This window comes from Artibeus jamaicensis, unplaced genomic scaffold (genome assembly GCF_021234435.1).
Source record: "Artibeus jamaicensis isolate MK-2021 breed Jamaican fruit bat unplaced genomic scaffold, CSHL_Jam_final scaffold_3307, whole genome shotgun sequence".
Taxonomy (NCBI): domain Eukaryota; kingdom Metazoa; phylum Chordata; class Mammalia; order Chiroptera; family Phyllostomidae; genus Artibeus; species Artibeus jamaicensis.
This window is the reverse complement of record NW_026522040.1, coordinates 2,390,254-2,404,467: the sequence shown is the minus strand read 5'-3', so window position 1 is coordinate 2,404,467 and position 14,214 is coordinate 2,390,254. Positions and strand designations below refer to the sequence as shown.

Here is a 14,214-nt window from a genome sequence, read left to right as displayed (position 1 = left end):
ACCCTATTTTTCTGGTTAATATCTTTTATCCCAGAGTAATTATTAATAGTATCTCCTTTCACTCTCAAAAGTGCTCCAGGAGCATGGGTAAGTTACACAGTCGCCTTGCTACTTTAAAGATGTCAGCCTTCTCTGGTACTAAGAAAGTGTCCTTGAAGCGAATGTGACCAGATTCCGTATGTCCTGTAAACACCCGAAGCTGCTAAACTTTTTGCACTGATTACCAAAGTAAAAATACTTGTGGTTATAGATTCATCTGATTCCTAATCATGTCTTCTAGATGTTTCTATAAAATTTTCCTCCATAGAACAGGTTCTTTCAAAGAACTGGGGCAGTTTTTCCCTATACTGTCTTACTGCCTACCAGTCTTAAAACATTTTACCTTCTGTGGGAACTGATAGAATCAATGCCAGAATGTTGTCATATCATAAAAATGCTTTGTTATTATTTAGACACTGACTTTGGGAATGATGACCCAGATAACTAATTAAAATATCGGTTGACCCTGAGATCTCAAAGTGCGTCTCCTCCTGAGAGCATTCTAGTGTTACTTATCTTCTCAAGATTGTATGTACCTCCACAGCGGGGAGTGTTGATTCTTAAGACATCATGTTGTCTCAACTCTCTGGTGGTGTGACATCACTCTCCAGGCAGTGAGACCCTGACCGACACTCCGTCCCTTTTCGGGGGAGAGCACGGGTGCTTTTGGACGGAAATGAAACCCAGACTGACCTCAATGGCTGGGCTGTGGGCCCCAGCATTAGATGAGGTCGTGAGTCCTGCCCAACCCAGTTTACTGAGTCTCCACACGATGGCCACCTGGGCTTTCTTTGGTTGTTTTACTTTTTTTTTTTTCCGGAAAAGTAGTCTTTCTTTCGATCTGTTTTTTGTTTGGAATACTGTGTTGTAAGAAGCCAAGTCAAGAGCATCCTTGGCAGGTAAACCATAAAAAGGTAGCTTGAGGCAAGTAATTGAGTCTTAAGTTATTGCTGCCGTTACCCTCCCACTGTAGTCTGTGAATGGCGTCCACACTCGTCTCGGCATGGCGGTCCCCGATACTGCTGTACGCGGTGGCCCTTTCCTGACTGCATACTTTGTGCCAGGGGCACTTCTTGTCTAACGTGGGAACTAGCACAAGGCTCTGAACTCCCTGGGAAGCTACGGTTCGATCCTGGGTTTTACTCTGCTCTTCAGTGTATCCAGGGCAGATTTTTAAGTTTCATTTGATCACCCACTGATCGCTAAGCTGGTTTGCTGAAACTTTAAAGAGGTAATTAAGGTAAACGAGGCCGTTAGGGGGCGCTAATCCAATGTGACGGGTTTCTGTCTAAGAAGGGGAAAGTTGGACCCAGACACACACAGAGGGAGGACCGTGTGAAGGCACAAGGAGGTGACAGCCATCTCCATGTCAGGGAGAGAGGCCTTAGGGGGGAAAAGCACTCCTTGGTATCTCTAGAATTATGAAATCTTCTATTTTTAAAAAACAATCATGCATTGTGTGACTGCATTTACATGCCATTCAGGAAGGGGTAAGACTGTTCGGTCAGAAAGCAGATCAGTGGAGGCGGATAGGCCGTGAAGGGCCACTGGAGATTCGGGGGGGTGATAGGACTGTTCTGCACCCCAAAAAGGGTGAATTTGACTGTATGCAAATTGTACTTCAGTTTTAAAAGACCTGCCTTTATCTAGTGCAATGGCCGTTGCTCTAAGTGAGACCTTGCCTGCTGTTTTAGAAGGTAATTGGCAAACTAGATAGTTGGCCAGTTAGTAGAATGGAGTGAAAGTCGCTAGGTCCACCCACCTGTGCCTGTGGAAAGTGACCTGGAGGGCAGTAGGATGTTTTCTCAGCACTTTAGGAGCTGTTGGTGCAGACTTGACTTAGCACCCAAACTGCGGGCCGTGCAGGGAATTACCTTTCAAAGTCCTTCTTCCTTCTTCATAAGAAGCTACGGGACAAGCTGCTTGACCATGAAGTTTTCTGCTTAGGAGCTCGGAGCTCCTTTGGTAAAGGTTTTCTGCCCCCAAACTACAGGGTCCGGCAGAAGTAAGGCCTGCTTGAGGGTGGTTGGGAAGTTAAAAATATGGGTGTAATAATTTATAGTTTTGATTTGAACATGTCACCTAAAATGTCATATGGTGCACTAGAATGTGATACTGTTATGTTACAGAATGATGTGCTCACAATTCTGTGATAAAAGACTTTGGAATAAAAAAAGGGCATTATTTGTGCTAGGCCCCTTATTTCTTCTCAATTGCCACCAAACTCGAAGTGCCATTCTTTTTTTAAAAAATATTTTACTTATTTATTTTAGAGAGAAGAGGGAAGGGAAGGAGAAAGAGTGGGAGAGAAACATCAGTGTGTGGTTGCCCCTCATGTGTCCCCTACTAGGGCCCTGGCCTGCAACCCAGGCATGTGCCCTGACTGGGGATCAAACCGGCAACCCTTTGCTTCACAGGCCCATGCTCAATCCACTGAGCTACACCAGCCAGAGCTCTAAGTGCCATTCTTAATTGGGCCTTCCATCTATCATTTTTCCTTTTCACGGCTGCCCAGTCTAGGTGGGAGGAGGCCACCAAGGGCCTCCTGGAGTCCCAGCACAAGCACAGCCCCGCGAGAGGCGAGTGTCCTGGGTCCGAGCTGGTGGCACTGTTGTACCAGAATGGCACACAGGAACCGCGCGTTGGGGCCTGGGACAGGCTCTGTCTGGGCAGGACGGCCTGTATGTACCCTGTGAGGTTACTTATTTATACACTGTCTCTGCTCTTAAGTGATATATAATTTGGGGATTGTTTTACTTTTAACACAATAGTAGTTCTTGGTACTTCCAGGAGAAAGAAGACTTAAAGCAGATGTGAAATATTATGTAGTAGGAAAACTCCTACTTGAAGGGACTGCTTGGCTGATTTTAGCAGCGCAGTTACTGTGCTGTGCGGACCAGTTCAGACCGAAGCAGGGCCCACCCCTCACTGCTTCTGACACACTGGTCACCAGGCACCACCCTGAAGACTCCGCACCCAAACTTAGTATCTGAAAGCTTGCTGTTCTGTAGTGTTCCAGACAGGCGTGTGTTTCTTTCTCGGTGGTTGGCAGACTCACTTCCTGTTTGTTTCCTGCCGGCCCCGCTGAAGGCAAGGCCAGGTCCTGAACTGAGGCACTGGATGCAGTCTGCATCGTGCCAGCGGAAGTGGATTGTTTAGTCTGGGTTCAAGCACAGGGCTAGGCAGTTTCAAGTGCGGAATAAGAGTGGCATGCGAGAGACTCATGAAAGACAGGCTTGATCCTTGAAAAACTGCGTGCAGCTGTGCACATGTAAGGCAAAGAAGTGGTCAGATGAAATTAGAGAATCTGGGAGGAAAGGTCAGCTGGAATTCACTGTGGGGACAGGGACAGACGAGTCGGTCACCTTTGGCATTTTAGTGTGATATTTTCAGAAGCAGCAAATTCAGGCCTCTTCTGTGAAACAAGTAACTAGTCTAGTGGTATAGTTAAGCTTTCTTTTACATATAAGTATAACTGATTTATAGGAACCTTTATTTTTAAAAAGTTGCACACTATTTAACTATTAAATTAAATGTAGGATGGATTCTTCTCTCTTCCTAATTCTAAATTAGAGGCTTTTATTCTGTCATCTTGTTATGATATTCAAATAACCATTTCCACTTGTTTCCAGCCATTCTTTAAGTTGTGCATATAGGGCATTCAAGTCTTAAAGAATTGTAATTAAAAACACATAGATGATCTATAGAATTCAGAATTTCTTATTTTGCTCTTATTTTGGCCATAGAAGAATACAGCAGTCTTATCACAAGTACCCATCAGCGGAGTTTGAATGGTGACTTACGTGATGGGGAAAGGAAAATGAGGCGTGGGTGGGACCTCGTACTTGACTGATTTGGTCAAAACTGTTTTCCTCTTTTCTAATTCTCCAAAACATGCATTTCAGAAGTAGGGTTTCTTCTTGTCCTACAACAAATCTGTCTCCCTCTATGTCTTTTTTCCCATTTCCTGATATTCAAAGGTTTTGAGCAAATACTTTGGAGACCAAAGAAAATACATAGAAGACAAATTTAATACGAGTTATTTATTAGCACTAAATGCAAACAGCCTTTTGTTCAACTTTTGCAATTCTCTCTTTTTTTTCTCGGTACAGTGAAGAAAGGGACACACTCTTTCATCAAGGCTTTGGCAGTGAAAGACTAGATTCAATTTGAAAGCCCAGAGTGTTCAGATTCATTCATTTCAGCTCTGTCCCGAGGGTGTGTTAGGTCAGGCACTGTTCTTGGTAGGAGGGTGCAGCACCTAGAACTGGACACGCCTGCTCCTTATTTTTCAGGAACTTCTGTCTCCGTTTTGATCTCTTTCTAAAACTCCGCCAGGACTTGTACCTCTGAAAAGGCCTCAGAACGCTTTCAGGGCTTAGGCTTTTATGCACTAGAGTTTGGGAAGGCCCAGCAACTGGTTTTTATTTCTGTAGGCCATCATTTATGTATAAAAAGTAGACATAAACACATCCAGTTATAATAGTGAATGATATAGCTCCATAATGTCTGGGTCCTAGCAGCCATCACTGCATAATAGCAGTCCTTAGAGTCGAACAGACAGACACTGAATTCTTGCAGTGAGCCAGGCACCATTCCAAGGTCATGGGCGATACAGCGTTGAACAAAACATGACTCCTGTTCAGGGAGCCTGTGGTCTTAGAGGGAGACAGGAGCATTTGCACAGCCACCTCCCAGAGAAGGCCAAGTGTCACTGGCGTGGCACACACACAGCGATCTGTCTGCGGTTCCTGTTTATGCTGCAATGATTTGGGGGAGGTGGCTTACAGGTACAAATGAGACTTTCTGAAGTCAGACCCGTATGCGGAAAATGAAGCTTGAATTTATCCTCATGTGAGCGTTGAGTTGTTTACCCCTTTGACTTGCCACCAGACTTTTATTATTTCGTACTTGAAATGTCCCAGTCATTTAAGTGGGTTGCAGTGAACTCCTAGAAGCCCCTCCCTGAAGATTCAAGAATTAAAGCAATGGTTGGTTTCTGAGGGGGGGCTCCCAAGGGGGGAGCAAGGGATGGAAAAAGGTTGACATGGGACGAGACCTCAGTGATGCTTTTCTTCAGAACATTCGTGGGTGCTGCATAAAAATCCCGTGCCAGTTTTCAGACAGAAGGTGTGAACTCTGGCCATTCTTTTTTAACTTTCGTAGGATGTTCCAGTTAATGAGTTTGTAACACGATGTTGCATAATAGAGTATTAGTTCAGTTTGGTTCCATCCAGTGCAGACACATTATTCTAGCCTTAGGAGTTCTGCTTGCTTAACTTTCTTAGGACAAAGAATGTGCCTTTTGCCAAAACTGAGCAATGAGTAATAGCTTTGTGGTGGTTTTTCCTAATTTGCTATTTAAAATTTAAGTCTCATTGACTGATTATTAACCAGTCTAAGCATTTTAAATATTTGCAAGTAATTAGTCTGCTGTGTGAATGGCTTGAGTAGTCATTAAAGTGGAATGTTCCTTTTTTTTAATTGGAAATGTTCTCTATTTTTGTTGAGCTCTCCTTCCTTTGTAGGTCGAAAATTATAGTTCTCACGGCCTTTGTAGAGTTGGCTCTTTGATTCGATCCCACACATCTAAGCCACAGGCCTGAGCTTGAGAGCCATGCTATTAAAGGGAGCACCTGCTAGGTGTGGTTAGATCCGAACTCTTTTCTGAGGTTGCAGACTGTAGTCCCTGAACTTCATCAGCCCCTGAACCCCATCACTTTGGTCCCCTTGATAGTTAACTCTATCAAGGGGATCAAACGTGTCCACACCCTTTACTAATCTTGAAAACACGAGAACACAGAGCACTGCTGTCCAGCGTTGTGAGCAAGGGAGCATCCCCCAGAGGAGTCCCTCACACACATTTGCGTCTTTCCACGATGCCAGGTTTGTTAGGGGAGACCTCCCAGATAAGCCAGAAGAGTCATGCACATTTCAGTATACAGAGAGGGGGAGCTTACATGATAGAAGCCAGCAGAACAGACGTCCCATACCAAGTTCCAGGTCAGTGCCACCGTCTGCAGGTGGAGAGGTGTTGTTGGTCTCAAGCCAGGTGGCGGCGGTGGCGGCACATGTTCGGTGGAGTGGAAGTCTGGCGGGCTCTGCGGGGACCCGCAGCATAGCCACACTTGCGTGTGGGGTGGTCAGAGCTCTGAGTTCCTACAGCCCACCAGTGGTGGAGGCCCCACTCGTATTGGTGTCCAGGTGGAATCCTTATCAAAGTGTGCAGACTTGTAGTTTGGGCCTTCTGGGCCCCTCCTAAGGTCATTCCTGTTACACCCCACTGCCTCGGTCTTGACCTAGCACTTGACGTAACTGTCATGGCTGACACTGACTCCATGTTGGATTGTCCAAGATGTGCAGAAAGCTCTCTCTGCTCTTGCTCTGTACATCAGTTCGCACCCAGCCTTCCCAAGGGCAGTGCATTCACACAGATATTCTCTCTCCTTGTGCTGTGGTGGAGACAGCCATAGATGATTCAGATGGCCAGAGTTGGACTTGTGGGATTTGGGAATTAAGAAAAACAAAAACTAAAACCAAATAGGTCCGGTTATACTACCTTAACAGTTTTGTGACTTGAACAGTTTTATTTAACTTCTCTGGATTTGTTTAGTACTTTTAACAGCCTTATTGAGATATAATTTATATACCATATAATTCACCCATATAAAGTATATTGTTCATTGGCTTTCAGTATTTTCACAGTTGTCCATCCATCACCACAGTTGATTTTGGAACATTTTCATTACCCTCAAAAGAAACTCTATACCAAGCTGGCACTTTCCAGTCCCCTCATTCCTGCTGGCCCTGGGCAATCACTCATCCATTTATAAGTTTGCCTGTTCTGGACATTTCACATAAGTGGAATGGTACAATATGTTGTCTTTTGTGACTGGCTTCTTTCACTTAGCTTAATATCTTCAAGGTTCATCAGTATTTAGCATGTATCAGCACTTCGTTCCTTTTTATTGCCCAATAATATTCCACTGCATGGATATACCACATTTAACTTATTCATTCATCAGTTGATGGACATTTAAGCTGTTTCCACTTTTTGGCTCTGTGAATAATGCTGCTATGAAGGTTTCTGCGTAAGTTCTTGTGTGCCCCGGGGTTTTCATTTCTCTCGGGTGTGTGCTGAAGAGTGTTATGGAAGGCTATTCTAGGCACCTTGACTCTCCATGTGAATTTTATGATCAGTTTGTCAATTTCTGCAAAAAAAAACTCCTGAAATTTTGATAGGGATTGTGTTGCATCTTTACGTTAACTTGTGGAAACAGTATTTTGCAGTGTTCAGAGGGTAAGTTTTTTACTTCTTTGGTTAAATATATTCCTAAGTATATTATTCTTTTTGTTGCTAATATAAATAGAATTGGTTTCTTAGATTCATTTTTTATTTGCTCATCACTGTAGAGAAATACAGTTCATTTTATACATTAATCTTATCTCCTAGAACCTTGCTGAACTCATTTATTGGTTGAAGTGTCATCTAAAAAGAGAGAGGTTTGCTTCAATCTGGAGGCCTTTTATTTCTTTTTCTTGACCAGTTGCCCTGGCTACAACCTCTAGCACAACATCGAATAAAAGTGGAGGCTTAGTCATTTTAAAATAAAGTCCCAGGTTAATGGTCAGTGAGGTTGTAAAGGCCCACAGTCTATAAGCAGTGAATCTGAGATGCTGATAGATGCAAATGCTCATAATTTCTATTTCTCCTGGAAAACGCTAGTCAAATGTGGTCATTTTCACTAAATGGTTGTCTCCTACCAAAGCAGACAACCAACTGCAATTTCTCTGCAATTGTTTTTTGCAGAAAAAAAATTAGATTAATTGAAGAAGTCTATAAAATCCATCTTTCTCTCCAATTCAGTGAGCAATATGCTTACAGACGCTGGGGACAGATAGAACCTGGTCCTTGTGTGACAGATGAGCGGAAGCCCAGTCCCGGTCCCCATGTTTCTCATGCCTCTAAAGGGCCTTTGCTTTTCGTGACCATTGCAAATTAAATAGAGGAACTTTGGTGCTAGAAGAGACCATCCTCCTCGCTTTCATGAATGAAGAAGTAGTCCAGTGGAGGTGAACTCCTGGCCAAGGTCACAGGTGTCCTCCCCAGAGTGCTATGCATGTCACAGGCCCTCAGTTCCTGGTTGCCGAGTGGATTTGGGGGGAGTGGGGTGAGAACTACTGGGTTGAAAGCCTCGGTGGTCACCTGGCTCTAAACCTCATGCTGGTGAATTCTGCATCCGCCGCCTCCAAGGGCTGTGGGTAGCAGCTCCGATGCATCCAGCTGACAGATCTGAGCTTTTGGAGCCGGAGGGCTCTCAGAACCCTCCCCACTACACAGCTGGCTGTCTGGTCTGACCTGCTCCGTTCTTGGCAGCTTCCGTTTGGGATGCTAATCTTGTGTGGGGTTGCAGTGTGGGGATGGGGGCTCGGCAGGGCGAAGTAGTGTGTTAGCCGCCGCCCCTGGAAAGCGTCTGCCGAGAAGAGAAGTCGTAGTAGGGGAAGAAGACACATTCACTGTTTTATACTTTTTCGTGTTCTCTTTCAAGTCCATGCCTCCTACCCCACACCCTTTGTGCTGGTAAAGGAAGAGCCCGTGTTTCTTTTTTAATCTGTCAGAGGGAACGGAGGCCCAGAGAAGTCACTTGCCTAAAGTTACGGAGGTAGCAGACGGAGGGGACCGTCAGAAGGGGGAGATGCGCAGTGCATTGCCCATTGTTTCCGAGCTGTTTGAACACGTGCAGTTCATGCAGGCGAGTTCGCAGGTAGCTCTCCTGGGCCGAGCAATGAAATTCTAATGAAGAACTACCCTAGCCCTTGGGGTCCAGAGATACAATTCTGTGATTTTGGCTGGTGCTGTTGTTGTAACTGTTGGTTAATTAAAATGGCCCAGTTCATTGAGAAGTAGCTGCTGCTAACTTTTTCTGCCGTCATCGCCTCCCAAGTAACGACAGACATCAGACTCTTCCTTAAAACTGGCTCCACCTCGATCCTTTCTGTTAATACAGAACAGAAGCATTTGATTGGGATGTAGAAGTCTGTATAACGTAAGTGTGTTTTTAAAGTAGGTAATTTGAATAGTTTCAGGTCCCTTTTAATTTGCTTCACTCTGTCTGTTGCCTCCTCCCGTCTCCTTGCCCATGTTGGACTCAGAAGCCCTTGCAGGGGTTGCTTTGTGCAGCAGTTGCACCTGGTTTGATGCAGGCTCTGCTGCTGGCGGTCGGTGTGACCTGCAGCTGTTCGCCGCACCTCCCTGTGCCAGACACGTTACATGGACAAATAATAGCTTGTAACCTCATAGACTGTAACAATGATGAAATGAGTTAGTACACACACAGTGCTTAAAAGAGGACCTGGCATGTAGAATGTGCCCAGTACATCTTAGCTGTTTATTGTTACACGTGGTCGTGGTAATAAAAATACTGTCACTGCTACTCTTACAGTCTTGCTCCAACTCTTGTGGTCACAGTTGAACTAGCTGCAATTGAGCTTGTTTTAAAAAGAATTGAAGGTAATTTGTCCATTACACAAACAAGCCTTCCTCTCCTGTTAGTTGGGACGACAGGGGACAGTAGGAGAGCGAGGCCCGTTGACAAGGCATCCCTCACAGTCCTTTCCTGACTTCCCCTCATTGGGCGTCCTAAGTAGCCAAGGAAGTGTCCCCCTGCCCAGGTCATTCCAAGCGCACTCAGCATTGGAAACGCAACCACATTGTAATCTATTGAACTGGGCTTAGAGGTTAATTTTAGCCAGCCTGAGGGCATTTCATAAAAGGGAAAAAATCAGAAAACCCTCCTAGTTCACTCTAAGATTTTTCAAGATTGATTCATGTGCAAAATCAGTAAAACAAACATGGGCACAGAGAGACTAATTTCCATTCTTTTAGGATTTACATGGGAAACAGCCAGGAACAGGCAGTCCTAGAGGGTATTTACTGTCCCGAGATATGCTGTGATGTTAATTTCTGTCTGGGGCTTTATTTTCGTTTTTTAACTTCTGGGAATTTCTTGGCTTCCAGGAACTCTAGTTAGAATCCCTCACAGAATCCTCACGGTTCCAGACCGGCCGTTAATCTGGGACTTAAGTATGTGTGCAGTTAAGCCACTAAACAGTGAACTTCCTCCTGGGTCGTCCTTAATGCCTTGTTCCTTCCTCTCTTAATCTCCAGGTATCTCAGATGAGGACATCATCAACATCACTCTTCCGACCGGCGTCCCCATTCTCCTGGAACTGGATGAGGACCTGCGTGCTGTTGGGCCTCACCAGTTCCTGGGTGACCAAGAGGCTATCCAAGCAGCCATTAAGAAAGTAGAGGATCAAGGAAAAGTGAAAAAGAGCTGAAAGATAAAGCCTTTCCCTAGCTGGATTTCCTCTAGCTAGACTGAATTCTCTGGCTAGATAGGAATAGCTGCAAAAACGAGTGGCATGCAGTGTGTTATCGGTGCTGATCTCTCACTCTCTCTTTCTCTCATTCTCTTTTCCGACTTTTTCAGAGCTAGGCTGTGGGGTAAAGTTTGTATAAGTAACTAAGGAACTTAGGTTGGTGCCTGAGTGCTTATGTCATAAGCCTTGTGAGTTAGCTATCCCGATAGCCCTATTTGAATTAGTCACTAAACTCGTAACCAGCTGGGGCTTAATCAATGTCATAAGTTTCCAAGATGGGGGAGTGATCATGTAGGTGGAGTTGAAGGTACTCACCATCCAGTAGGTCCTTACTGAGTCCCCACTGACAGGTATTACTTCTCCAATAAGTAGTTCACTTTTATACTTACTAAGACTTTCTGGGACGATAGGAAAGGATATTAGATACTGCACTATACTTAAGTATTTATTGCTAGTCTTTTTCTGTAGGAAAAGGGATGTTTTGAAAGGTAAGATGAGAGGCCCATTAAGTGGGGAAGCTGCAGATGGGTTCCTCCAAGAATGGCAGCAGTGCCCAGCGAGGTCCTCTGCCCTGCCTGGGGTCAGAGACCCCTCGTTTTGCATTCGGTGGGATCCCTCTTTGGCAGCTAGAATTAGCGGTACATAGGCACGTGTAGCTGTCGGTGTTCTCTCTTCATTTTGTGTTTGGTTTTTGAGCCTTGATCCTGGCGTTCCTGAAATTGGCTTCCAAATAAAGTTCTGTGACCAAAAAATGATAGCCCTACGTATCTCTGTATGATTCATAAATATTAGAGGAAGGTTCGAACTGGTCTTCAGCTCCTATCTTTCTGTAACACTCAAAGAGTTGCAACTTTTTTCAACATGTAGGCAACTCCTAATTGTCTGTAAATTGCAGGGTGGTGCCCAGGAGAAGGCATAATAGAGTGGGTGTAATTTGATTCACATGAGCAGGGAAGTGACCTATTGGAGCTTGTCACATACATTGGTTCATCTACTGAGGGTTATGAGTAGCCAGGGTAAGCCATAGACAGAACCGATTGCTTATCAGTCTTAACGATTCTGTTTTCCATAGTGTATTTTTAGATAGTATAGGTATGTAAGTCAATTCTTTAAGCTACTGCCTTATTTTGAAGCACATAACATATATTTCAAGGATAAAGTCATGTAAAAAATTTGCAGTTGTAATAGCTGTTACAGATACTTAACCATTTTTTGTGGCTTTCCATTGGTGGATTAGCTTATTTGTATCCACATTATAGTAAAAGTGGCATTAGAATAAAACGAATTCTAAAGACCTTTGCCACTGCTTGGTCTCCATTTCATCAGTCCTTAAATCAAGACTCAGAGCACTGGCCAATGAGGGGCTGAAAAAGAGATGAACCCGGTTTGCTCACAGCCGGCCACATCTGTGATGCATAAGGACATGGAGTGTGGATGCTTTACGTTTCTGACCAACCGCTGGCTTCCCTCCCATAGTGCTTTTTAGTCTGGCAGCTTAATCAAGCGACACCCTTTAGACTTCAGAGATCAGAGTCAACTACCGGATATTCCTACCATTCCAAACCTATTGTTAGGCGGCAGCTCAGAGCATTTTTGAACAGTTTCATCTCTGGAACTGGTCTCTGGATTTTGCAGCCCAGGCGGTGACCATGTCCTCATGCAGCTCAAGGTCCTAGAGTTGGATTCTTCTTTGTTCTGCATGTAGATGTGTGTGCATTTCCAGGTCCCCCCCCCCCCCGAGCGTGATGTGCTTCTGCACACAGAGCTATACTCATACCCAGTCGCTTTGGGGTCTTGCAGACTTCCTCAGTAAGGGATAATTTAGGATGCTTTTGGATACAATTTGGTTTTATTGTATTTGAGATCTTGGCTGAAATAAATGAAGAGTCATTTGTGACACTATGTAAAATAATTTTTAACGACTCCAGTGCCTCCACCTTAGGTCACCTAGTGAACCTGTTTTCTTTGCATAGTTTACAAGGTACTCATGAGTTTTGATGTAGGAATCTTGAAGGCCACCTAACCTGCATCCTAATTTGGCGTCCTTCGGTTCTATGTCAAGCCGGGACCAACAAGAAAATAGGGATTTCCAATTTTATTTTAAATAAATGGTAGACAGCTTGTGTAGAAATCTGGTCCTTGGAGAGGGCAGTCCCTCGTGTTGCCAGGTCGGGTTTGCCCTGAAGCCAGCAATTCATGTCTCCTCTGTACAGGTGGAAATGATGGTCCCAGTGTGGGGAGGTAAGGGCAGTAGCTAGATGCTACTCCTAGAGTTTCAGTACACTGAGAATATTTCTACAAGAGCAGAAGTTCTGCTATAGAAAATGGAGGTTCTTCACCTTGAGCACTGAATTAACAGAGAATGCATTAACTGAATTAATGCATTCTTGGTTAGAATGCATTACGTCACATGTTTTTCCTTACTAAGATGTGCAAGCAAAATAGAACCAGAGACGTGGAAATAAAGAACAAACTGACAGTGACCAGAGGGGAGAGAGGAAGGGATAACGGGGAAAGTAGGGGAAAGGTCAAGTCCAGGAACATGTATAAAGGACCCATGGAGGAGAACAACTGGGGTCGGGGGGTTGAATGTGGGGCATGGGCTGGGCAGGGCAGGGGAGAGTAATGGGGGAAAAGGGGAGATAATGAATTGAATAACAATAAAAAATATCTTTAAAAAGATGTGCAAGGAAGATTGTTTTAAATGTAATCTAGCTATTGCCAAGCTCAACCAGATTCCTTTGCAGATTATCTCTGATCTTGGATTATGGCCATGAAGTTATTACACACGCACATCAGTGGCAATGGCTGTCTTCCAGCCTGGGAAGCTTCTCTGTGCCCCATAGCTTTGGGGGGTGAAATGCCTTTTTGGTCAGTGTGCGAACCTGTAAAAGTCAATACCCATTGGACAACAGTTGACCAACTTGGTGGCCAAAGCAAAAATCCTGGTCACATTGCCACACCCCCAGGAAAGAGAGAAGTCGGGGGTCACGCATGCACCGACCTTCCCCCACTTCCCATTGTGTGTACAGTTCTTTATTTTCCCAGTTCCTAACTGTGTTTAACAAAATGGGGCAGGGGAAACAGCTTAACCAGACAAGTTTCATCGCCCCCCGGGCCACTATTATTTCATTCTTAGCCTTTCACAGGGGATAAGATTCTTTTCCAAGTTCAACTTCTCTCTTAACCTAGAAACCCTTTCAAAGGTCTTTCCCTCTGAAGTACACCTAAATTGTTGCACATCTTGATCCTGCTTCCTGTTTTTTGTGTTTTGCACTATTGTATTTTGCAAGTTTTTGGCTCACTTTTATAACACCACTGATTGTATTAAACCAGGCCTGGCCTCGCGGCAGATCGGCTGTGGCAGATGCCAGGCTATGCTGAAGCCTAAGGCTTTCACGTTGGACTATGAGGGGAATTTAAACCACTGATCCCAAGGGGAATAGGAAACCTCCAAAATATAAGAATCCTTTCATTATTCAGTCTCCTTCTAATGACAAAATATCTGGCAAAATGATAGGCAGGATTAAACTCACTGTTTCCATAACTGGTAAAGTTTTATTATAGTTTAGTCTTTAAGACACTGGGGCCCTACGTTGCCAGAAAATAATGTATTATAATTTCCTTTGACAATATTTTAAGGGTAAGCTCCCTCCTCGCACTCTTCCCCCAACTGACTGGATCATTTTGAGACACATACCCAACATCAAACAGGATAGATTTTGAAAAGAAATAACATAGTCTTCAATAAGTTAAAATGGAAGCCATTGGTCACCTGCTCTGATCTTTGCC

General features: G+C 44.4%; 1 protein-coding gene across 2 annotated transcripts in view; it reads left to right on the top strand.

Moving 5' to 3' along the window:
- BPGM (bisphosphoglycerate mutase) overlaps positions 1-12,957 on the top strand; it is a 30,546-nt gene extending 17,589 nt beyond the window's left edge. For both annotated transcript variants that reach the window (XM_037165820.2, XM_037165821.2), the window contains exon 3: positions 10,208-12,957. In XM_037165820.2, the coding sequence (XP_037021715.2) occupies positions 10,208-10,380 (173 nt within the window). In that variant the 3' untranslated portion in view covers positions 10,381-12,957. The remainder of the gene's footprint in view (positions 1-10,207) is intronic.
- Positions 12,958-14,214: the final 1,257 nt, after the last annotated feature.